The sequence below is a fragment of the Acipenser ruthenus genome, chromosome 9 (assembly GCF_902713425.1).
Source record: "Acipenser ruthenus chromosome 9, fAciRut3.2 maternal haplotype, whole genome shotgun sequence".
NCBI lineage: Eukaryota > Metazoa > Chordata > Actinopteri > Acipenseriformes > Acipenseridae > Acipenser > Acipenser ruthenus.
This window is the reverse complement of record NC_081197.1, coordinates 39376186-39403133: the sequence shown is the minus strand read 5'-3', so window position 1 is coordinate 39403133 and position 26948 is coordinate 39376186. Positions and strand designations below refer to the sequence as shown.

General features: G+C 37.5%; 1 protein-coding gene across 1 annotated transcript in view; it reads left to right on the top strand.

Moving 5' to 3' along the window:
- Positions 1-2029: 2029 nt before the first annotated feature.
- Positions 2030-26948, top strand: part of LOC117405931 (prostaglandin F2 receptor negative regulator-like) — a 38007-nt gene continuing 13088 nt past the window's right edge. Inside the window, exons 1-7 of the mRNA XM_034009470.3 lie at positions 2030-2520; positions 6495-6863; positions 7607-8023; positions 12407-12796; positions 17519-17941; positions 20106-20510; positions 23473-23580. Of these exons, the coding sequence (XP_033865361.1) occupies positions 2475-2520; positions 6495-6863; positions 7607-8023; positions 12407-12796; positions 17519-17941; positions 20106-20510; positions 23473-23580 (2158 nt within the window). The 5' untranslated portion in view covers positions 2030-2474. The remainder of the gene's footprint in view (positions 2521-6494; positions 6864-7606; positions 8024-12406; positions 12797-17518; positions 17942-20105; positions 20511-23472; positions 23581-26948) is intronic.

The window sequence follows — 26948 nt, the reverse complement described above, 5'->3', positions numbered from 1 at the left end:
TGTCCATTTTATCAATTGCTTCCTAACAGTGGCATGGAAGTTATTACAGTGTATGAGGAACCACTTATTTTGTGAATGTTTAACATTGCCACCTGGTATTCATCCAGTGACCACAGGTAGTAGGCATTGTTTGTGGGCTGTCAAACTTTTCTGATGGTTTTTATTTAAGTATTGTCATGCTGTAGTTTCATACGTGTTGCTTTAATCCTCCTCAATTCACTCCAAATGGATATTTTATACCATCTATATTTTCCTAAGATTTATGTTCTGTATAATTTATTCATTATTTGCCAGGCTTACTAACTGTTCTAAAAAGAACACCCAAACCTGATTGTGAGGTGTGGTGGAGAAGCCAAGGCTTTAGTGCACAATGCTTCAGCTATGGGCTTCAGCGCACAGTGCAGTGCTAAAATGGTGACATATTTGCCCTGTGGCAAAAGATAAGCAAATTATTAAAATCAGAAGGACAATAGAACACTTGTAATGATTTGAGGAGTTTGGAATTTCCCATACATTTCCCAAACATTCCGAATATATATATATATATAGACACACACACACACACACACACACACACACACACACATTTTTCGCCTCCTTTAAAGAACTGTGGAATGTGCTTTGACAAATCTCATTCTGTCAGACAGCTCTCTGCCACAAAACAAAGCTTGGTAGGGGTATTGTGTCACCATGGCAACTGCAGGAACACCACCCCCCCTCCCCCACTCCAGGGGCTAGTGCCATCTCCTTGATAAAGAACATACCACCATTTTCTCTGCAACTCATATACCAGTCCATGAAATTCTAATCCCACTGTAAAATGTTTTGGAGGCAGTTAAATTGAATGTCCGCTAATTTTTATTCCAGACAAATTTCAGTCACGAAATGTACCGTTTATTCTTGGGTTTTTACAACTGACAGAGCTTTACCAAATGTGGTGGAACAGGCAGACAGGTAATCCAAGTTCCATCTCCATGTCATCTAGGTAAAGTAATACCAATGGAAGCCAAAAAGGACAACAATCTTATAAAAATAAAATATTATGTTTGGTCATGAGAAAGAGTAAGGGTTTGGGAATCAAGTATTATTATTATTATTATTATTATTATTATTATTATTATTATTATTATTATTATGATTTAGTAAAATATTAAATGCAATGGTGTCTGTTTACTACTTTAGTTGATTTGCTTTTAAGAGTGACACAACTTAAAACCAGCATGAATAAACTTGCAGCAGTAGGATATTTCTTTAAGCCTGTTGGTAGTTTGTATAACAAAGCAAATCCAAAATTACAAAATAGGGGATTACCTTTTTTTTTTTTGCAAATGTTTTTTTTTTTTTTTGTTCTAAACCAGAAACTCCTACGGTTACTGGAAACTTACAGATATTTAAAGCAGATGTTTTTTGTTTGTTTGTTTCTTTTAAGAATGGGACATTAGGCAGACCTTTTGAAGCCAGCAGTACATTCCATTTGAAATATAATTTCAACTACAGTATATATGCTGAGAGTGCATCATCTGTGATTAGTCATAATGACCACTGGAGCCCCCTAAGTGTACTTGGGTATTAAGGCCTGTCTGTTAATTGGCTTTTCAGAAAGATAAGAAGGTGCTAAGTGTGTAAGTTTCTTTTTCTGAACAATTGCATTCTGATTTAAAACACTGGTTATACCACCGGAGAGACATTTTATTTTGAAAATATTTGTAATAAAGAAATGATAACTGTTTGTTCCCCCTTCCCCCATTTCAAAGCCCCTTTAAAAATAAAAGAAAAAGAAAAGTATAGTTTTTAATAGTTTATAAAAATGACTAAAGATAGTTTATTATGTAACCAAATAATTAACATCATTCCCATTAATAAGATATTTGTTAATAGTTAAACTCGACCCTTAAGTCTAACCTCTTGTCGGCATTATTTTGTATTTTTGCTTAAACATGCTGGTATGCCCGTAGACCTTACAGTTTACATTAGTCATATATTTGATCGTTTCCATGTTAACTTTTTTCATCTAAGTGGAATTTCCTATCAGACTGATCCGTCTTGTTTTGGGCTGGTCATCTGCACCACTCTAATCAAGAACCTTGGGTTGTGTCGTCTTTTCTACGTCAGTGTGTCCTACCTGCAGTAACTATCTGCGAAGGAAGAGGAGGAGAACGGGTTTTTTTCAACTAAGCAAAAAAGGAATACCAGCGACTTCCGCACTCGCTTCAGTCCTCTGATCCAAAATGGAATAAAGGAATGATAATGACTTTAGAAACATCTGCCAACAAAACAATATAGTACAGTACTGTACAACACTGCAACTCACTGAAGGAATTGTTTATAAAAAGTTTATTTTTAGTATAGAAAGTTTTTAAATCAGCCTGATTGTAATTTGAAACCAAAACGCTGCATTGTCACCTACAGGGTCCTGGGAAACGCTCGGTGATTTTTTTTTTCAAAGACAAGAAAGAGAAGAGAAACTTGACAACATGGAACACTTTTTCGACAGCTTTTTTGTCCTATCTACAATTTTTGGTGAGTTTTTTTTTTTTTTTTTTTTTTTAAATCCAGTACAATACTTCTGAATATTCCAGTGTATTTATAGTTCATGTATATATGTATATGTGTGTGTATATATATATATATATATATATATATATATATATGTGTGTGTGTGTGTGTGTGTGTGTGTGTGTGTAATGTTAGTAACCTACGGCTCTAGACTTTAGCTACTTCTGTATTATGCTGAAAAAATGTATTCGTTTTGCTGGAAAGTCCCAATCAAATGCAAAATCTTTCTTGTCTCTGAAGTGATCGTTTGGTACAGTCGTCTACTGTATGTTGACCAACAAACACAAATGCATGTCACATGATGTCAGATCTTCTAAAGATTTGAAGTACAATTTGCTGCCCCCCAAAAAACGTGTTTGTTTACTCCGGTTTTGTGTGAGGTTTGTAAACCAGAATACCGGCAGCGAACGAGACAGCGAGCACAGATACTCTGAGACTACAACTAGATTCAAGTTGTATATGCACATATTAAACACCAATCGCCATTTACTAAAATTTGAATAGTTTAAACAACAGAGATATGTCCATTGAGCGCTATTATAACAATTTTGGTGAAACTGGAAGTAATTTAACACAGTACTAGGAACACAACTAGATAACTGGATCTGATTTTTTGGGACTGGGTTTGCAGCATTAACAAGATTTTAAAGAGAACTGAAACAGCACAGTATATGTGTGTGTAATATACACAGCATGTTATGCGGAGCACAATATGACAAAATTCAAAATTGCGGGAAATATACCACGTTAATCATTTATAAAGGGTCGCGAGCCAGTTAAGAAATATAGGGGTAGTTGGTAAACTATAAGGCATGTACAACATTAATAATGGGAAACAGAAGCTGACAATCTGTAGAAGATATTTCATGGAAAGGAGTTCAGTATTCCTTTTACTGTACCAGCTGTTTCTGCGAATGTATGACATTTCACAAGCCTGCAGTACAGTGCACCTGAGGCTGTAGCGTTATGATGTGTCACGAATTATGTTTGTACTTGAAGTAGGTGTTATCCAGAGGGACTTTCCAAATTAAAATGTTTGTGTTGGCTATTGTCTGTGGACAATGTATCAGACAATGTTAGATCACTATTTCGATACATTTTAATATATATATATTGACTATTTACAGTAACAGAGTAATTATACAATGGATTGCTCCTTTGATGTTGGTATGAATAAACGTTCCACCACGCTTTATAGTTACTTATAAAATATGTTAATCTGGGACATTAACACATATATCAATTTTATTGTATGATGGTTTGTGTGTGTGCATATTTATTTAGCAGATGCCTTTATCCACGGTGACTTAGAGACTAGGGTGTGTGCACTATGCATCAGTTGCAGTCACTTACAATAGTCTCACCCGAAAGATGGAGCACAAGGGGGTTAAGTGACTTGTTCAAGGCCACAGTGAGTCAGTGGCTGAGAGCCGGGATTTGTACCAGGGACCTCCTGGTTACAAGCCCTTTTCTTTGACCACTGGACCCTCTCCCTGTATACAAATAAAAAAACAAAACTACCCCCCCCCCATATTGTTTAAGATAATTGAATGCTGTACTGTCACGTATGTGTTTGACTTGGTTCAATAAAGAGTATGCATGTTCAACTGTAATATAAAGCTGCTGCCATTGCAAGTTATTGCACAAGGACAAAGCTATAACAGAACACATTTTGGCCTTTTCTCATTTAATGTAACACAGTAACAAAATCCTGAATACGTATTGTCCCAGCTATTGCAAGGATTCTCCCGCCAAGCAGCTCTATTGACAGGTGCTTGTTGGAGGCACACAAACCCACAGACAAATGCTGGTGCGTGGGAGGATTTGGAGGAACAAAACACTTCAGGCTGGAGGATAATGGGGGGTTTTGTGTGGGAATTTGTGAGGAGATTCCAGTTAATTGTTAAGTGAGTGAAAACTGGAGAACAGTCTTAAGGGCAAGGCATCTTGGAGATATACCAGGGGGACCAAAGCGGCCTGTTAATTCCTGTTTAAGGCCTTCAATGTTTGTTGAAACTCCCAAGTGCTAATTGGAAACTGTTGGTTGTAACAACATAACTTGTTTTTGGCATTTATGCTAATTGGCACTTTAAGTTGTTTCATTGATGGGTTTAAATACATAGTGTTGCACTTGCAGTGCTTTAGGAAACCAAGGAGGACATTTATTCCACACTGAACAAGATAAAGTAGCCCACCCTGCCATGGGCTCTAAGTGGATAGATTTTCTACCCAGAGGAGTAGAGTATAAAGCTGTGGGATGCACCATCTTTAGTTTGTTTGGGCAGTGCCCTGCTGTTGGAGCCTACATTAGGCTGTGTTTGATTACAATGGTTTGAAAATATCACATTCAAAGAGCAGAAAAGTAGATTTTGCAAAGGGTAAACAATTTGTTTGAGATTAAAAGAACCCTCCCCACCCCCTCTCCTAGAGGCTCCAGTGCTGTGAAGTGCAGCTGCCTTGGAGGCAAGTAGCAGATACTTTTTATGGATGTGTGACATTTTCTGCCTGACATGTCCAAGTGGACAGGCTACGGACTCTCCTGTATTTAAATAGAGAAATGGCTAACCTTTACCAATGCGGTTTTGCTACATGCCATTTTATTTTGTAATTATTTATTCATTTAGGGACTATGTGTTTTGACCATAACTTCGTTCATTCAAAAACTGCAAGGTAAAACTTAGTTTCTTGTATGTATACCTTATTTATTTATATATTTTTGGCAGAACTGGAAATATTCTAAACCGATTCTAAGACTAAATCAGACCCCTCCAAACATACTTAGTTAAACCTTGTAATGTGTTGCTCAGAATCTCAAAATACAAATACCCTGCCACATGGTTCAGTGAAACTAAAACAACAAAGTGGATTCAGTAAAACACCATCTCCCCCTACTGCTGCTGCACAGCACAGTCCGATGTATTAACATCTTACTGTATCTGGTCTGTTTTTTATTTCAGATATTTTAAATGCTTTTTTCCCTCAACTGGTATCCATTGAGGCAATACAGATCTTTATTAACTATATGTAAAATAAAAATGTATTTCCTCCTTTTATCAAAGTTCCCTATTACACATTCTGACTTCCCCAATCTCAAAATTCTCATCAATTCCAAGCCTCTCACATCCCTTCCTGTCACCTTACACCATCTGTTAATATAAGTCTTCTGTTCACTCCCACGCCTGCAAGGTGTGTCACCAAGAACTGTTGCTACCAGGATTCTAGATTTTTGCTTAGTATAATTGTTTTAAGTGGGTTCAAGGATGTCACAATGGTTTAAAACAAGGTAGCGTATATTTTGACACCTAAAAGATAACTGCTTATCCAATTGTCATTCATATGTATTAGAAGCAGAATCTACCAATGTAAGGAGGCACCTTTCTCTCTTTGCTTACATACTTATTTCACCCTTACACTTTTTCATATTTATAGAGAACCACTTATCCCATTGTGATAGTACTATGTAATGCCATTCTTAACCACAGATGAGAATATTAGAATGCTACATGTATGGAGATTTTGGTGATCTGATTTGTGGATAATTACTGTCTAGCTCTAATTTTGTATTAACAGCTATGGTGGAGTATGTGTGTTAACAGACATGTTAAGTGCATGTTGTTAAGTCCTCACTGTAATTAAATGCTATAAATCACTTTCATAAATGATCGCTTGGAATTCTCTTTAGTGACAAAACAGTGAATGAAGAAACTGACTCTATAAAAGGGTAATACTATTTTTATATTCCTTCAGAATCACCTGTTCCAATCTTAGAAAGAGACTACACTCCTGCCTGGATGGTTTAGTTCTGCATGGTTGTTCTTCATTTCAGTGAGGTTGCATAATGTCTCGGGGACTGTATCTTATCCAGATAAATAAATAAATAAATATATCATCTTTGTGACTCTTACAAGAAACATTACCAATACCTTTTTCCCCCTCAGCTCTTTGTCTTGGACGGATAGTAAAGGTCCCTGCTGGTCCCTTGATCCGAGTGGAAGGTAGGGACATTGTCATCCCCTGCAATGTCAGTCACTTTGACGGTCCCCCCGAGCAGGATTTCGACTGGGAGCTGACCCAGGACTCAGGCTCTAAAATGCAGGTGGTCAGCACGCTTGACTCTTCCTTCACTGATAAGTCTTACGAAGGCAGAGTGAACAGTGGAGAGATTGCTGTGGAACGAACCAGTGCCAGCTCTGTAGTTCTCAAGATTAAACATGTGAAATTAACCGACAGTGGGAAATACAAGTGCCTCACTCCCAGCACAGACGCCTCAATTAGTGGAAACTATGACGCGGAAGTCGAACTAAGAGGTAGGTTAACAATTTACTTATGACTTACAGTATCTTTCCTAGGAATGCTTGCCAATTCACAGAGACACAATGGGAGTCGTGTCTGAGTAGTCTTCCGTATTTGTTTTTGTCTGGCTGAGACAGTAAACTGAAAATGGCGTAATCAGTTTCTGGTAGATGCACCAGGGTATAAAAGTTGGCCACAGGGAATAACGGGTGCCTTACTGACTATTTACTGACTATTTAAAAAAAAAAAAAAAAAAAAAAAAAAAGTGGTATCTTTTATACAGACTACAAAATAAATGTACGTTTTTACATGACTATAAACAAAGGCCATTTTAAAATGTAATTAACTCAATACAGAGGCACAAGTTCTGTGTTTTTTTTTAAGATGCCAGGAACTCCCTTTTGGGTGTTCCAGGAACATTCTTAAAGTTATCATGTAAAATCTTTCAGCAAAACAGGATTGGATTTACAATGCAAAAATATTAGATTTGGTCTACTCTTTATAAAAACACATAACATTTGAATAAAAGCTTTCCAGCGCATTTTGAGTGACTTTAATTGAAGGGATTTTTTGTTTGTTTTTCTGTATCTGATTCAGAGCTGGAATTACCAAATAAACACTGTGTTGACAGCATTATTTGAACTTGTGACCTACTGGCCCCAGGACAAATATCACTTGAACCCCTGCTAGATCATAACAAAAAAATACAAAAATAGAAATTATTCCTTTGTTCTTTTTTCTTTTTTTTCTGTAACAGTTATTTCAGACAGCCTGAAAGTAGCAGCACCACAATCTAGAAGTAAAACAGGAAGTATAACAGAAGGCAGCTCCTTTGACCTGCGTTGCACAGCCTCACAAGATTCCGTGGAAGGCACCCGTCTCTCGGTCACCTGGGAGGTGAGAAGAGGTGCCGCTTCTGAGAAGATCCTCTCCCTCAATCCAGATGGAGGGGTTATGGCTGGAAGTGACTACAGCCAGCGATACCAGGCCGGAGGTGTGCGCTTGGAGCTGCTGGGCAACGGGGTATACCGCCTGGTGGTCTCGCAAGCTCTGCCTACAGATGAAGGCACCTATGTCTGCGTGGCCGGCCAATGGGTGAAAGACGAGAGTGGTGCCTGGAAAAATATCCTGGAGAAGAGCACGGACGTGGGAGAGGTTAAAGTGACGCCCATTGGTGAGTGACACAGAGAAAAGGTTTCAAGCTTTGTGGTAGAAACAACTTTTTATGATTCTGATCAGTAATGCCACTAACACATGTGTACTGCGAATACTTAAACCAATATGAGAGAGAAGTCTACAAAGGAAGAGGAAAAAAAATAACTCATTTTTTTTTTTCTTTTGCCACTAGTGTTTGAATGGCTCATTTAAAATATCTAGGATATTTGCTTCAGCTGTCATTTATGGCTATGTAACCCTTCAGCTATACTTTGTTTCCCTGGTAAGTTCAGTTTGGGGTTGTTGATAAGATGTAATACAATGGCGTGGTCAAGCTAAGCACTTTGATTGACCGAGACCCATTTACAGTACTAATCCCATCAAGACCACACAAGTTCTTTGCCCAACTCAATATCTATTTTATAAGAGCTATGAACCAGGCAGCATGGATTTTTGTCTACCAGTAATATGCACACTTCCACAACAACCACACTCCAGGGTTCGACATTAACCATGGCCCGGGGCTGGTAGAGATCGCAGTTTGGCCGGTAGTTATGAAGCACTATATATATATATATATATATATATATATATATATATATATATATATATATATATTAGTGCACATGGCTTCCGTTTCATGAATCCAGGAAAATGAGCCAGTGTGCCAAAAAGCTGAAAACCCATTTACAAACCATTTTTTAAAAACATAACTACAAACTAATCCTAACTTTCCCGCTGCACGTCATATTTGTTGTACAGTCAGTATCTGAGAGTACGTACCGAAGTGCTGTTTGATGGTACTTGTTCCCGCGACATGGCAAATCTTTTACAAATCAGGTTTTCTACAACTAAGCAACCAATAAGCCAAAAGGAAAGCGGTGAAATCAATAAATCATAAAGAAAGTAATTATGAAAAAAAATGACGGTGAACATTTAGAGTGGAGGCTTCATGAGGCTTCATTATGACAGTGAAAAAAAAAAGTAACGCTCTGCCTTGTTTGGCATCAGTTTCCCAGACTTGCAGATAAAACAGCAGCTTTATTTGTTGTGAATTCCAGTCTCGCAGTAAGATGACCCGATGGATACCCAGATACGTGATCGAATTGTCTAACTTTTTGATTTGGGATCCGATGTATTCAGGTCAAAAATGTCATTCACAGTCTTTCCAGGACTATCTGATATCACTCAGCAAGATTGGTGCTGACTTGGGAGAGGATACAAGCGACAACGCTCTGAGAAGGAGTGTTATTATTTTGTATTATGAGTTATTAGGATTAGGGATGGGAATTTTGAATAGTTTCCTATTTGAATACACAGGGTGCACCATTTTTGTGTATTTGATTACCCAAACTCTGGTCCCTTACACTACCAAGAATAAAAGGCAAATACGTGTGTACAAGCAGACAGCATAACAGTGTAAGCCAGTAAAGTTTAGCTGGGTTCACAAAGTGTACAAACAATGTCCAAGACGAGATTTCAATACCCTATTTCCTTAGGCACAAGTTTTTCCTTTTGTTTACTGAATTAAAATACAGAACTCAATGAGCAGCAACGTCACAGCGCGTAGCTCTTCCAATTAAAGCAACAGTAGCATAATATTGCGCAAACCACCAAATAATAATTTTTGCTGTAGTGCATTCAGAATAAAATAATACCTATCATATAGCAACCTAAATATTCTACATCTGTTTAATTCTAACAAATAATATTTATAAAATAATCTTTATAGTGTCAATATTGCAGCCTGGCCAAAACAATAGAAAATACAATACAATAGTTTAACATTACTAATTACAACTAGCCATCAAGTACTGACATCAGATGAATCCAAGTCAAGTTACTTTGTTTATTCAATAACTTGTAAATAATTCAAAACAAGGCCACCCGGTTGTACTTTCCATAGTCAGTGCAAATGTTGACGTTACTCCATCTATTCACAGAAAGTCAACAGTAGATGTTTTACATTGAACTGCAGTCCAGAGTTAAAAAATAACTCCTTTCCAACTCCAAGTATCTTGCCTTTTCTTATCAGTCACTGCGTTGTCTTTATATTCATCATAACGTTAAATTACCTTTCTAATTTCAATGTTACCCAAGTTTGGATTACTTCTTTTATCACTTGCTATATACATTATTTTATTTCAGTTCACACATTCAAAGTTCGCTGGTGCCATGCTCCCAGAAGCTGTTTCACGACTGGCTAGCAACAGCTGCAGAAGCTGCTGTGTACAGTCATTACAGCAGAACTCATGCAGGGATCTGTTAATATTAGCTAAAAACAAGGCAATAAAATTGGTAACAATTTCAAACAGAATACGATTACTGTAGAATGTTGCTATTACTAGCATTGCATAATTAATTAGGGTCCTTACGTTTAATATGCAAATAACAACAGGGTTAAGACTGATATAACACTTGTAAGCATCAGCATTAAAAAAAAAAAATGACACGTTTGCTTCTACTAGTAGCTAATGTATAAGTTTTTTTTTGTGTGTGTGTACTCGAATATGTAATATGCTATTCGAATAGTTTTATTTTTTTATTTTTGTGTATTCGACTCCACTGACCCATCCCTAATTAGGATTATTATAATTCAGTTTTAGCGTTGCTGTGACCATATGGTAACAGCTTGGTTGCGGGTTTGCTTGTGAAAAAATCTGTATCATTTGTACACATCCATTTTCAAATCTTGAATTCAAATGTGACATGTGTGCATGTTAAATAGCTGAAGTAACATATATTGAAGGCTTTGTTTAGCCACTTTCTTTTGAGACGTGGGCTCTCTTTGGTTACCATACACAGTTAGAAACATACTGAAAATAAAAACCATCATGAAAAAATATATAAATATACTGGGCCAGATAAAATTGCATCCGGGCCAGTAAAAACTAGCTCAGTGGCCCAAGGGGCCAGTAGTTAAAAATCTCAACGTAGAGCCCTGCACTCCCCACCAGTGTTACTGCTTCAGTAAGGTGATTCACAGATGCACCTGCATGCTTTGCTCAGTTATCTCTTCCTTGCTTTGTTGCTCTTGAAACCTCAAGTTGCAGTGAAAGTAGATTGTAATCGGGAGGGGAGCAGGTACCCTTTAGTTTATAGTTCTGATCAAGTTACAGCTTTTATCTGCAACTTCAGGTTTGGTTTGGTGAAAGTCAGACATTGAGCGCGAGTTAAACCATCAGACTTTATGCGCAAACTCACAGGTCTTCCACATACAACACATTTTTAATTTTAAAGGCTTAGGAATGAGAGACAGTAACACGACAGGAAATAATTAACACAGAGCTTCAATATCTGGGTGACGGCTCTCCTGTCTCTTGTGACATCGGAGAATCAGATATACAATTCAGTGGTAGAGCATTCTTCTACTGGCTGCACAGGAGGTATCCTCATTGTCATTCTATGTTTGTGGAATTAAGTACAGTGGTGCAAGCTGTTGCAAATGTGCTGGTTATAGTCTAACTCATGAACATTAATATCATGATAATGTGAAGGGATATCTATTAGTATTAAAACAAACTTAATTTTTATATTCTTGAAAATTGAGGCAAAGGAAGCCATTAAAGTGACATTATTTTGTGTAACTTCTGAAACAGGGTGAAATAGGTGGAGTGGAGTTTGAGTTTGATTTACACACACACAAAAAAAAAGAAATCATAAATAATATTAAAAGATGGTACAATAGCTGTTTTATGACCCTGTTGAAAACATTTGCTTTTAAGTGTATATATATATATATATATTTTAAGCGATAATCTATTTTGAGCACAGATATTCTGCTGAATAAATGTTTGACGTTCATCATAGAGTTCTAGGAAAAATCTAGTAGAACAGAAAAGACCAGTAAACTAATCTAATATACTTTGTGTCTCTGTGTCCAGTTTTATACAGTTTTTAGTACAAGACACTGAAACTATTTAATTAGTTATCCTAGGGTAGTGCATCTATTAAATTATTTGGTGCTGAAACGGTTAATTCATTATACACATAGAAACATTAGTTCAAGTCATTTTGAATAGAGCCTATTGGTATTGGAAAGACCAAGCCAACCTTCCAAATGTCTGTTATTAAATTGAGTACTGTAATTTTCCAGTTACAGCATGCAATTAACTTTGAAACTAATGAGGTTTTAACAATGCATTGAAAGGACATATCAAATGACTGTCTTTTGAAGAAGAGTAAATTTGTGATCAAGTAACTTGACATTTATTTTTTTTATTAAAATATCTGAAAGAATCTAACTGGGTCAGAACAACAAAAATAAATAGAGAACTGATGATAACATTTGAAGATATTTTAATTGAACTTTGTCAGTTAACAAAATTGCTTGGGAATACAAGGGTCTTTAGTTTAACACTGCAGTCTTGGACTTAGCTTGTTTTTTTTGTTGTTGTTTCAGCGCCATCCTTAATGGTTTCAGTTGGAGGAGGCAATGTTACCTTAAATGCAGACTCGACACTTGAATTAACCTGCACTGTTGCAACAGCAAACAGTGACGCCATCCGCATGGAGGTCACATGGTATGTCAGCCCTACTCCCGGCGCAGACCAGGGTAGCTCACGATTGCTGGTGCACATGGACCGTGACTCGGTGGTGAATGGATCAGACGCCGTCACTGTCAGCCGTGTAAGTGCTGACACCACCCGACTGGTGTTCCGAGAAGTTGAAAAGACAGACACAGGGTATTACTTCTGCAAGGTGGTCGGGTGGATGCCACAGTCTGGCGGGACGTGGTACAAAGCAGCGGAGAAGACCTCGACATCTGTCCGCGTGACAGTTACTTCGTTAGGTAAGTTGCTGTGTTTTCTTGTCTGTTTTATCCACTGTATTCATCTGTTCCTGGGACTTCGTTGGCCAATGTTTATTAAAGTTAATGATGAGATTACGTTTATATGGCGGTGGTTGCAAGGAGGTTGTTTACTGTATATTAAACAGTATTTTTGTCAAAGGCACATTATTATTATTATTATTATTATTATTATTATTATTATTATTATTTATTTCTTAGCAGACGCCCTTATCCAGGGCGACTTACAATTGTTACAAGATATCACATTATTTTTACATACAATTACCCATTTATACAGTTGGGTTTTTGCTGGAGCAATTTAGGTAAAGTACCTTGCTCAAGGGTACAGCAGCAGTGTCCCCTACCAGGGATTGAACCCACAACCCTCCGGTCAAGAGTCCAGAGCCCTAACCACTACTCCACACTGCTGCCCATTATCCTGCTGGCACGTCTCTGAAGACCAAAACATCAAAGCATGCCTGGTACCTCTGGGCAGGGTGTTCCAGAGAGATTGTGTATCTCTAAAAGGGAAGTCCTCCCATTGTAACAATAGGCTTGTTTATACACTAGAACGTATCATATACGATCCTGTGAGACACAATACCCTCTGATGGAATCTGAGCAAGGGATATTTTATTATGGGTCTTAATTAAACAGTAAATTCAGCTCTGAGCAGGACAGAATGGATTCAGTTGCAGATAAAAAAAAAATAGATGGTGCATTTGGGAATTCACTTTCACTTTTTACATGCTGTCACTTCACTTAAAACAAACTGCCCAGTTTAACCAATTTCAATAAAAGAAAGCAAGGGATTTAATATAATTGCTGTACTGTTAAAAATCTGAAAGAAGATTTTTTTCTTCTACATATAAAGCCAGTTTGTGTTTGTGTGCGTGCTTTGCTTGTCAATAATCTTCATTGTATAGGATATGTGCAGTACCGTACATTTGTGTTTTACACACACTGCTGCTCCTGAATGAGCTGTGTTTACTTTGATGGACAGATCTAAGTGTAACATTACTTTTACCAATCTGGTTCAGGTTGCTTCCCGCAGACTGATTTTCTAAATGCACCTCTTGACATGATGAGAGCCATGCTACAGTACACACAGACAAAGCCTGGGTTTGAACGGTTAAGCCACATCAAAAAAGAGAGAGAATACTACAAGAGAAGAAAACAGAGAGCTTATACAAGCCAATGCAGCTGTCAGTCGGAGGAAATGAAAGGCCTGGGTACAGTTCCATCACAATGCAGTTTAGGTATTTGACAATGAAGAGCAGTGCCCTGCCCAATGCATTTCCTTCATTTCGGGTAAATAACCACAAAACCACCATATTGGTGAAGTATGCAATACTTTACTGCTAATGTTCATTAGTCAAGCCTGCTTTCTATCAAGGAAGCACAATTATTTTCTCTATGTTCACCATTAACTGTGGCTGGACCATTACTGATTTAAGTTATTTTGATTGCCTGTGAGACGTTTCTTATTTAGAAAGTGATTCACTGTTATTTTTGGGTAGCCATTCAAATCCCTGAGCTCTGCCAGGATCAGAGTTCAGCTTTTTATTTCCCCCTTACACTTGTTAATGTGTTGCAGTACCTTCCTGTACACTTTGTAGTTTTAAACTATTATAATTAGCGCTTGTACTAACCAGCCTGCAAGTTTTGGCAGAAATTACAGTAGCTGTGATTATGTATCATTATAATATCTGTGAATACTATAGTCTTCTTGGCTACTAAACTTGTCCCGACCAAATGCGTTTCATGCTCTGTGCTCCCCTGCAAGTATGTTTGGTGTGTGTTGTATAACCTCCCTGGAAGTGGTGTTGTTTATGATGGAGTGAATGTAATGAATTTAGCCGTATGGTTCCAGCCTTTTGGCTTGGTTTTAGGGAATTTTTAATTAGGTGTGTGCTATTTAATGTCCTAGCTTGTAAAGCAGGGTCACCAGTTCAAACACCACCCCCTGCGTTATTTAATTACAGCAGGGAGGGTTTGAAAGACAACACAAACAAAACTGTAGTCTGAAACTGTAGAATACACCTACTGAAAATGAATGTTTCCATTACAGTATTAGCCTTACAGACTGTACACAAATAAAAAAAAAATACTGGAAAAAAAAGGGAATCAAAACCTAAGGATTGTTGACTGGGAGCAAGAATGCAGATGAATGTGTTATAGTCTGTTTTTGTGGTTAAGCAGAGGTGTGGTCTGGTGGTTGAATGGATTTGGGATTGAAGATTGAAACCCAGTTTTGACTCACTTTGACCTAGACTCTAGAGGAAGCCACTTGATCTTACGATTCAACTGTGGTTAAGTCTAGATAATTGACAGTGTTTATACAGGGGTGCATTTTTATATAATATCTGAAGTATATATGCAAAATCACATGGCAACACAATGTACAATCGTATGGTAACTGTCAGGCTGGATTAGGAATTTACTGCTGTGGTGGTGGATGATTTTATTTTTATTTTTTATTTTTTATTATTATTATTATTATTATTATTATTATTATTATTATTATTATTATTATTATTATACATTTCCCAATTGATTAACCATTTAAATTATATTGAAGAAACATCCATTGTTGCATTTAATGAAAAATACATGTTGTACTGTAGCTGTAAATACACTTCAAACTGATTTGGCTCAGACTATACAAATGCATTATAAACAGAGTAGGTCAATTGTCTCAAATTAAAGACAAATACAAATACTCAACTTTACAAGAATGTATCAGAAACTAAGTTGTTTTTTTTCTTGAAATGCAGGGGTTCTCATTTGCTGTTTTACCTCACTTGGCTGTCAGCAATGATGCCGAGTCCAGTGCCTTCCAGCATCTTGCATCCTAAGTTGTGATCTTACAGTGACAAACCCAATTCATAAGTGTCTTTACATTTCCATCTGCTTCATCAAAAATAACTCTGTCTCATAGCTTCTTGGTGTTTCAAAAAATTGCAAAGAGCTGCCACTTTGGGAAATGCAAATTACAATTTTTGACAGTTCTACAGTTTGTGAGAAGGCATTATGCAGGTTATCTACTGACAGGAAGAAAAGCTAAGAGGAAGAATTACATGGCGTGGAAGATTAAAAGCTTTGTTAAAACACATGGAATTGCACATTATGGGCTGTGCTCTCATATTTCTGTGCCTGGTTTTAAAGAATAGGAATGAGAACAATGGAGCACTTCAAACAATGGCTTCCTGCCCCAAGGGGGAATAGACCCTGTCTATTCGGACATACTTTTACAAACTTGCACATTAATAATGGGCCAGTCAACATGCAGTTAATTCCAATGTCTGTTGCCAGGGTATTTTTCTAATAAGATTTACCACAGGGATTGGTTTAATTGTTATCTAAGAACTACCTGGCTTGACAAAGGACTCTAATCATGTATTAATAAATTTCAAATGGTAAGTTGAGAGATACGTAAATGTATGCCTGTGTACAGCCTTTTTTGTCATTTGTATGACGAAGCAATTCCCATGGAATTCTATCATCTATTTTTAAATAATTTAGCCCTTTTTGTATGCCGCGTGGCTTATTGTTTGCAGCATATGCTGTACATTTGTGAGCCCTTTTTTTTTCAATGTAAAAGGAAATGTATGGATTATTTTAGAAACTGAGTTCACACGGTTAAGCTTCCTGGAGAGATCTGGTCATTGTCTTCTCATACTGACTGGGAATTTGTTTTAAGTTTATGTTTTATCCATAAGCAAACCGTGATTTGCAACTAAATGAAGATTTTATTTTGATGGCCATGAAATTTGTACATTGATCATTAAACATCTGGCAAGTTGGTGTTGGGCTCTTGATTAAATCTGTACTGCAAAAGGTCTGCTATCGGAACCCTTCATTCTTGTAACTGACATTAACCACAACAGGCAGACAAAACAAACCGCTTGAGAAGGATCACGGAGTACAGTGTGTGTGGTTTGAAGGGTGAAATGATAATGGGTGGAGTACACTGCTGATGTTCTGTAGACTGTTTTGTAATATAAAGTACAAACACGTGGCAGGATTCCATTACAACAGCTTGTGTTTCAGTATATACCACACTTGTCATGAATGATCTAGAAGGTCATTGTGTCAAATTCTCACTGGCTGGAGAGTCAGCCAAGATGCATGCATTTTGACAACACCCCCATAATAAGGCTTTCAATGTGTGTTGGATTACGCATTAAATTGGTTCCCTGCTTTGGGAATCCTAAAGCCTCTTATTGTAGGTCAGCATTGATTAAGCGTTTTAGTCATCTTTCCCCTAAAAGTTTCACATCCTGACCCTCAAGTACCGAAAAGGGACTTGTTTGGAAAGATCATGAAAAGCTTGGGAATTCAGCCCTCACCCTGTGTGATCAATGAATCAATTTTAGCTCTGAAGAATGCAAATGGGGAAACTGATTTATAGCATCTTCACAAACAGATTTACCACAGTGTTCTTGCAAAAGACAACTACACCCATATAAGAACATCTATATTTGAATGATTTGGTTATTTGCTTATAATTAACAGTAAATTCAGTAATCTGAATAGTAGATGAGACCCACTAAATGTTAAACTATCGCAAAAGAAAGCATTTGTCGTACATCTTGTATGTAGACTAGCATGGAACATTCTACTTTTATTAAGATTAATAAACTTGCTGTACAATCACAGTTGTGTAATGGGACAGTGTACACAATATCAATAATGATTTTTATAATCTCTCTTCCCCAGAACCTACCTACAGTGTTCTCCTTAGCGCCCCAACCACTCCACATTTCTCAGATGACCCAACAGAGCTGGAGTGTAAAGTGACAGATGTTCAGAATGCAAATGGTACCCGCATGACTGTTTCCTGGCACTACAGGAAACCCACACCCGCTGACCTGCCAGTCAGTGACGACCTGATCGCCACAATGGACCAGAACTGGGACCTACAGGCTGGGGAAAAGTACAAGGAGCGGGTGGGGAAGGGACACATTGTTCTCACCAAGCTGGACCCAGCCGTTTTTAAACTTCAAGTCCTGCACACCCGAGACACTGACAGGGGAGAGTATTTCTGTACTGTATCAGCATGGGCCCAAACAAAAGATCACAGCTGGGTAAAGACAAACGATGTCTCGTCCACAATTCTCCCAGTATCCTGGGAGCAGGAAGGTATGTGTCTTGAGTAATTTTTTACCTATTTTGTGTTTTAATGCTTTTATAATTATTAATCAACTACAGTTTGATATTATTTAAGGACAACCTTTGTATCCATACTGTATTTTACAGAGTACTGCACATCAAAGACATTTAGGAACGCTGTATCACTTAAAATCAGTGCATTACATGGTTTTATATCAGGTGGAAATGTTAAATTAAAATTAGCTACACTATTTAATTATTCTTATATAAGGCAAATCCTATATGATACTAAAAGCTTCTTATTGAAAAACAGCATATATATTTCAGTTTGTCTGTTTTAGTCTCTCTTTTTTCTTTCTACATTGTTATTTTTAAAACCATGGCCAGATAATTGTAAGTTCATTTTCAGCCCTTAAAACAATGCAGTTACTGCACTGTACTTAATTCAGCCATGTTTCCTAGACAATACCTAGAAAGACTGGGGCAAATTAATTTTAGTTTAAGTAAAACTTTTTTTTTTTTGAGAAACATTGTAGAGATTTAGGAAAATAACACCACTCAAAACAACACAACACTGCTGTCACAGTCAACTGAAGATAAAAATGCAGCCCAGTTGAATTGCCATTTTCACTATGATCCTATAACAATTTAGGCATCTTCTGGTTGTCTTTCTTTGTAGTTATTGGTCACTAAAGGAGTAAGATAGGGGTGCCAAGTAAGGAAACAGTGCTTACTCTGCAGTTGCTTGGTAAATGGAATAAGCTTTATTCAAGGGTTATGCAAAGTTTATGGTTCCAGCTGCATATTCTGTGTCCTTCATGACATTTGGGTTTGTCAGCACTCAGTGGAGCCTTAGTTACCATAAACCAGAGGCTATAGTTCATTCACTCCAGCCAGTCTTGCTACTTTCTTTATGTTGTAGATAAAATGTGACTATGTACAGAAAGGCAGACAGGCAGTATTCATGTATATGTATGGAGAATACTGTGTATTCTTGTTCAAGGAAATCTGGTTTAATTGTAGGACTCTACTGTTTTAACCGGAGGTATGCTATTTGACCTTTTGCTGGCTTTCAGTATATTTGTGTAACCTCCTCAGCCTGTGCTGTAAATCAGTTAGCAAAGGACAACTTTTACCAGATAAGAGTTCTGGCATTTACAGTACAGCCCAAAGGGTTGTTACATATACTTTTATTTAGGATGTTAAACAGAGCTTTTTTAGAAATATCATTAATATAACACTTTAGAAATATGATTCAATCAAGTCCGATATATACAGATTGCAAAGTGTAACCATTTAATTGACCTGCTCCTACAACAACAACTTTTTTTTTTTTCTGGACCAGCCAGTGAAATAATGGTTTAGGCATTTAAACTAACTCTAAAAAGATTCCTTGCATGATCAGCAACTGGAATCGTAAACATTGGATTTATTTCAACCAAAGAATTCTATCATAACTATATAACTATTTTGCAGGAAAGCAATATTTTATTCAGATGTGTAATTTAGAATAATAAGTTGTGGTAACAGCAAGCTTGGGTATGTTGTGCTATTTATTTATTTTTTAAAGCCAAAGTTTGACACGTCTAGCAGATGTTTGGTTCACATTGGTGTAATTCAACAGAAACCATGTTACTTTTTACATTTTTTTTTCATTGAGAATGGTAACCTAGTAAGAGGATGGGGTTGTATTTTTCTACAGGAAATGTGAAAGACAAAATCACTGTCATATTATCCATTGCCTAATCAGTAAAAAGGGAATGGTTTATTTAGTATCCTCTTACAAGCGGATTCAGGAAACAAGTTAATCTCTGTAGTAAGCGCCATACAGAGTGGTTTTACTTGACCTGTTTAAGGATGGACAAGAGAGAGCGATGAAACTTGTCAGGTAGTAAGAGAAGACACTGGGTAAACAAGACAGTGAGGCAGAAACCTTGCATCATAGGGGGCTCTGTCGTGTAGCTCAGTCAGACCACACTCTAGACCTAAAAGGTTCCAGTGCTCTGTGCTGCATGTCCATGGCATATCTACAAACTGATCAAGTGGCTTTGAACTACACTGAATGTTTTATGCTATTAATGCAAAGACTGTCGTTGCCAAAGAGGAGTTTTACATGTGTTGAGAAGCCATTAGATGTATTTTAGTTGCAGCCTGGTTGAAATATTTGTATCTGTTCTTTATTTGTCGACTTTAGATCCAAGTCTCACAGTTGTTGCTACGCCTCTTAAAGCTGTTTTTTCTGGGGGAGACCCCTTTGAGATGGCTTGCAAGGTTACTGGCAAGAAACTAAAGAATCCAAAGTACTCCGTGCTCATTAATGTGGAGGAGCCTTCCAGCAGGAAGATCAGGAAGATCATGTCTATGAGTCAGGACTCGGTGACTCGTCTGGAGGAGTGGAACGAAAAGGATCGCCTGGACAACGTAGTCCTGGAGAAATCCAGTGCGGACGAGTTCCGCTTTAGAATGTATTTAACTCAGATCTCAGATGCTGGGTACTACTACTGTGAGGTCACAGCCTGGACGCCTGATGCCGGGAACACATGGAGTGAGGCCACCAGGGGTATTTCAAACAAGGTGAAGATCGACTTTGAAAATACAGGTAATAAAAAAAACATTCCTCTTTTCATTTCATTGTTTAATATTAACAGGCCAGAAATAGGGAAGCTGAATACCTTTCAACAACCTGTTACTCTCACACAGCAGTGTCTCATGTTTCACAAGGACCTGAGGCGATTACACATTTACATAGTAAAGACACTTCTTGAACCATTAATAAAAGTGGCTTGAATCATAAGTAGCACACAAGCATTGAGTAGTGCACCACGATGCAGGCTGTGTCTTTCCTAGAACCACAATGACAGGGCCCTGTTCAAAAATCTTCTACTCCTGCTCTATTTAAGAAATTATATTATTCATGAAATCAGACTGTGGGGGTTGGGGTGGGGGTTTTCACGATATTCAGGAAACTGTTAGACTTTTCAGAAAGCCAACAAGGGTTTTTCAAAACTTCCATCTGTGGTGTTAGAAAGAGGCTCTCAAAAAAGTGTTACGACAGTCAATGGATTATACGGTAATCCGTTGTGTATCCGCCGGTCACATATCTGCCATAACCGTTTATCCGCCATGATCAAGCTCTTCAGCAACGTCACTCACGTGTACTGCTCTAATGCAAAATGGCTACAGGAAAGCAAAAACGAGTTGTGCCTACATTGAAATTTAGTTTCTTTCATAAACCTGTGCATTTTGCTACTGTATAAATTACCTGACACTAATGTAAGTGTATACAGCACTGTGGCAGGGCAGGAGCCCTGTGCATGGAGGGGTTTTTGTGTAAATGTATATTGTAAATAGTGTGTGTTTATTGTAATTAATGAATGAAGTACGTGATGCTCGTGGGAGAGCCTGCCTGATGCTTGATTAACAGGTGTGGCATCTAATCAGCAGGTAGGTGTATTCCAGCGGTGTGTCGGGTATAAAAAGATTCAATTTATTCACCTCGGGGCTGCTGCAAAACCAAAGCCAACTGGGCTAAAGAAGCTAAAATTTGTGTGCATGCGTGACAGTGAGTGAGAGAGAACCAGGGTTGGATACCAAAGAGTGAGTAAGCAAGTCAAAACCGCCAACAGCCGGGCAAGTAGCCATAGTTCTTTTATTATTGAACAGAGAATATTAGTTCAGAGATTGTAGGTCCCGCCAAAGTTTTCTGGCGTGTTGTATGTACTCCGTGCACTACCATTGCTGGTAGTGTCACGTGAGCTGTTCAGTGTGTTGATATGTAAATAAATCCTATTTGCCTGCGGGGCATATCAACTTCAACCTCCGTCTTGATCTCCTGCCTGTCACTCAGCAGCGAATGCACGCACCCACACGGCAGATGGCTACCCTGTCACGAGTATTAATACCCTGTATCTTTCTAAACAAGGGATTTAGGTGAGCTCCCTAATAAAAAAATTGAATCGCAAAACAATAATTGTGTGAATATAGTAATTGTTACAAATGTGTATAATGGTATTAAAACAGGATTCATTTATCCAACTTTTTACATATCCGCCCTTGCTCTGGTCCCACCGTAAGCGGATATCCAACGGACTGCTGTACTTGCGAAATGAGATACTATGCAGAACAAACTGGTGCAAATTTAGCACAGTGGTAAATGCTGTGAATATGGTCTCACGACTGGTAACAGTTACTGTATTCTGCCTTAATAACTTGTGTGCTGCAAAACAGAACCTCCTGCACAGCACTTTAAATCTAGTTGCTGGGAAAAAAATAAAGAAATAAATTACAAAAGACATTTTAGTCTTTGACAATGGAACTGGAAGTGCGCCCTCACTAAGCTGAGTTATTGAGAGCTTTGCTACTATTGATGAAATGGTCCCCAGACTCTCCCAGGACTAGTTCAGCAAGTTCTTACAAAGAGCCTGCTGTATAACGTTTTAGATGCAGTATCTTATCTGAGAAGCCTTTTGTTTCCAACATGCTCCTTCTTGTTTCAGACACATCTGTGAGAAGCCAAGATGAAGTGACTATTTAACAGCAGGTTCAAACAAGGATTTCTTGAGAGCTGATTCTTTGGCTGTCCTTGACAGTATGCAGTTCACATGAATGATAGGCTAAAGAGCATTTGTCTGGACTAAATGGAAACGCTTCTTGGTTCCCTGTCAAAATCAGCTTTAGGTTAGCGAACAGGGTGTGGACCTTTTTAAAAACAGTTTCTTTGTAATTGTCTCTGATTCATCTATACTATATTGCTGCAGGGATGCTTTTATGTCATGAACTGCAGTGTGAACAGAAAGTGAAATAAATCATGTTGCTTCACAAATCCGTTCTCGCAAAAGAAAACAATAAGTGGTGTAAAAGAAACCCTTAATCTTCCGGACAAATTGATTATTTTTTTTTTTTAATTCTTTATGCTAATTTTACGTTTTGTCAAAGGGTACACAAATGCAGGCTACAGCAAAAGTACAACATGTATAAGCTATGTCTCACAAGGCAAAAAATAAAAAAGTAAAATGTACTCTATTATGGATCCTGGTTTTCAGATTATAATTTTGATAAACAAAATGTGGTAAAGGCTTTCTTGGATTCAACCCTGCCAATAAAGCTCTACAGCTAAGGCCAAAAGTTTTGCATCACCAAGAATTTTAAGATTAAGACATTTAAAAAAAAAAAAAAAAACTATATGAACATAATTTTGATTTTATATTTAACATCACGAAATCTAAGAAACTACTAAATGATATTGCAAAAGTCTGCAAGAAGCTATAATGGTAGTACAGTATTTCATATTAGATTTCAAAATGTCAATTTTGAAATTTGTCAGTTTTTCATTGAGTATATGGAAAATTACAAAGCGTATGTAATTCAATGTGTTAACATAACATTATTCAGCAGGTTTCATTCGACTTTATGAAGCAACACTTGTTAATTCTATAGGGCGATGCAAAACTTTTGTCCATAGAGGTACCGACTAATTGGAAATTTTAGATTTGCATTTATGTGTTTTGAACAGAGGCACAACACACACAAATATCCCCACTCCTGATTCTTTTCCACTCTAGGTCCAGCGTTCAACGTGTCCCTTCATTCAGACAAACTGACGGTATACCCTGGGCAGACTGTGAAAATCGAGTGTGTCATCACTGTTCAAGGGGCAGCGGCTGGTACAGGTACATTCCAGTGGTGTGATATCCATATTGTTTGTTGGGTATTTTAAAGTTCAGTCTCTCGATCTCTAGATTTCCATACTGTTGTTGCTCCCAGACAGAATGCACTGCAGAATACACTCACGGGTAACAGGCTCCCAGACAGAGGGCCCTCCAGAATACACTCCCGGGTAACCGAATGGGACCAGAGCCTTCTCTTGCACTGTTAATAGCACATCTGTTATAAATAATGGTTAATAATTAACTTACAGTTTATCTGCAATAAGAAAATAAGTATCAGTTCAGATTGTATCTCCCCAAATGCTTTAAGACAGACTTTGAACTGTTAATTGTATCACTGCATTACATGTAATTCATTGTATACAGTCTTAGATCTGTTATATTTTTTCTTGTACTGTACTAGTTAAGCTAAATAACCAAACCCAGATTTTTGTTGTTCTATAAAGCTGTAACAGTGGTGTACTCTAGTCCCTGCTACCCTTACCTAATAACTTCTGCAAAAGATACCTTGGCGATTTGCCATCAGGAAACACTAAGCTTCCCAATCTGAAATTCAGTTATATACACAATTACATCAATTACTTTTCATACCGTGGTATTTTTGTGTTTAACTGATACTGCAAATATAGCTGGCCAAGGTAACTTAAAGTGGAATTTGATCAGTGAGTAATGCATGTAGAACTTTTTTCTGCAAGATGTATGGATTAGTGGTATTCTTATTTTGCCCTTTGTAATGACTGGTAGTAGCAGATACAATTTTTCACCTTTAATGAACGATGGTATATAGAATCCATGTTGGGTTAAATCTCCCCATCGATTTATTCTGGTAGTTTCAACTACATCCAAATACATATCTATTTATTTTTGTTGCTGCTGTTCTTAATAATACTTATGAAAGTAGCTACAAGGCTGGTGTGTCAACTTTAAAACCTGTTTTTGTTGTAAACATTTAGTCTTACTTAACCAGTTAATTGTTAAATTGCAAGGCTAGCAGCATACTGTCTAATTAGGAACATGGTTGAGGAAAACAGCTGCAGTTTGTCTGCACACTTGAAGGATGAGGTCATTACACTGGAAGAGAGGAAATGGGGGTGGGGGGGGTATCATTTGGTAGTGGAGAAATATAGAATTGTAGTGGTGATGCCTCAGGATCATATGATAAAGTATGTAACCGACTGGGCTCCATGTGGTGACGTTTGACCAGCTATTGATAATTTTAGCACACAACTGCCATTTACACAAAATGAACACATGCAGACATTCAACATCACAGGAGCCACCCAGTCCACAATTACATTCCCCAATACATACATATTTGGTGCATATTTATTTATTGATTTATGTATGTATGTATGTATGTACCGTATGTATTTATCATGTAGTATTACTCTCAAAGCTTGCTTAAAAACTTTCACTGTATTCACCTCTGTTGGTTCTATTGTGGAGGCAGGCTTTTTTTTTTCTTATCTCTCTGGAGGCTCATTTTTTAGCTCATCCAAAAATAAATTACTCTGCCAAGACAAGTGGTCTAATTTTAAATGATGTATATGGCAATGGTAATAGCATCAATTGGTGTTTAATGTTTTAGCCAGTTTTCTTTTTTTTTTTTTTTTTAAACTTGAGAATTTGTTTTCTAAAGACAGCCTGTCTCTGTGCTTTAAGCTCTTGTAAGAACGGCAGACGAATGACATCAGCTCCTGGAAATGCAAGCCATGCGTTGTCAATGGGATATAAAGAAAGTGATTGTCCTGCTACATGTCTCTAGTCTAACCACACAAAAGCTTCTCATAATTACGAATGAGTTGCTTGCTTACTAAATGTGGAATTGTGTCAATACTATAGAGTAGATCCCTACAAACATAAATTGAGAAAAGGGTGCAGTGCCTGGTGATGCCAAGGCATTCAGTATTACATGCTGTGCAGAGGCTTGTTTAAGCTTGTACATTTAGAAAGCTTTATTCCAGCTAAAAGCCTCTGTTGTAAGACTTCCTTTGGTTCAGGCAGAAACAATTACACTAAGAAAATGTGCTTTTATGAGATGACACAGAAGTTACTTTTCTTTTATAAGGATTGGATAGAAAAATTCTTACTCCATGGTATACACAGTACATCATCACTTCAGGGGACTGAGCTGATTCTGATACTCCTGCTTTGTTGTGGACAAAGAAAATTGGTCACAAGTTCTTTATAAAGGCCACCACTAAGAACAGGGGTGGCCAAAGTTGCCCCTTTCACTCCTGGTATTTGTTCCAACCCTGTTCTGAATTGTTTAATGGAACCAATTATACCTGCATTCAGACCCTGAAGTAGTTAATTATCTCATTTTACCTGTTAAACCTGGAGTGCAATGGCCCTCCAGGTCCGTGATTGGACACACTTGACCTAAAAGCATAAAATAAACTCCAAGCCTATAGATTTCATATGTGCTACAGTAAATCTAAACTATACCATAAGATAGATTCTAAACCAACCTCCAGTGTACATTCATCCCTTCACATCGCCCAGAATCTATGGGCCATATTTTCAAAGTGTTTCCTCCATTCTTTAATTCATCCCTGTTTTGTTTTTTTTACAAAGGAGAAAATAAATCATGTTAATGTTAGAAAATGAAAAACAAATCCCCTTGAATTTAAGAGAACTTGAAATACATAACTTTTGGTTCTAGTTTTGTAAAATTAACAGGTCTTTTACTTCTCAAAAATAGGAGTTAATTTAAAGAATGGAAATATAGCCCTGTAGCATATCTCTTCAGCTGGGCTTCGAGGTTAAATATGCTATAAAGTTTACGGACCAGGCGCAGCCTCGAGATGTACTTGTGTATTGTCAGAACATGACAGAAACAACAACTGGACGACAGGTCTAGTTATCTACTCTTCACTAGCAGGCTGCATGGCAGAGCACTCTACCAGAGCTGATGTGCCATTTTAGTATATTATTTCTAGCATTCTTGTATAGTATGTGACCAAAAGCACATACTAAAAAGTAATTTTAAGTTGCTTGGGATTGCATTAGACTATTGCTGCAGAGCATAAGTGGTATCCCCATAACCAGGATTGTGTTGTAAGCTGAAGTGTCTGTATATCCTATGATACAGTGCAGAGTGAATGTGCCTTTTTCACAAAGAATGCTGCTTCTTATTGGTGTGGTTGTCAGTTTTTGTTCTTAATTTCTATCCTGCCTAAATGGCAAACTAAATGACTTGCTGAAATATCTATAAATTTGAATTTTGTCAACACTTTTCTGAATGGAATTAAACTCTCCAAATCGCTTTGCCTGTCTAGACAGAAAAAGTGCTATGAGCCATAGTTTCTGTTTCTCACACTCCAGCACAAGCACATAATTACCTTACTGGCTGAAACTGGAGTTATTAT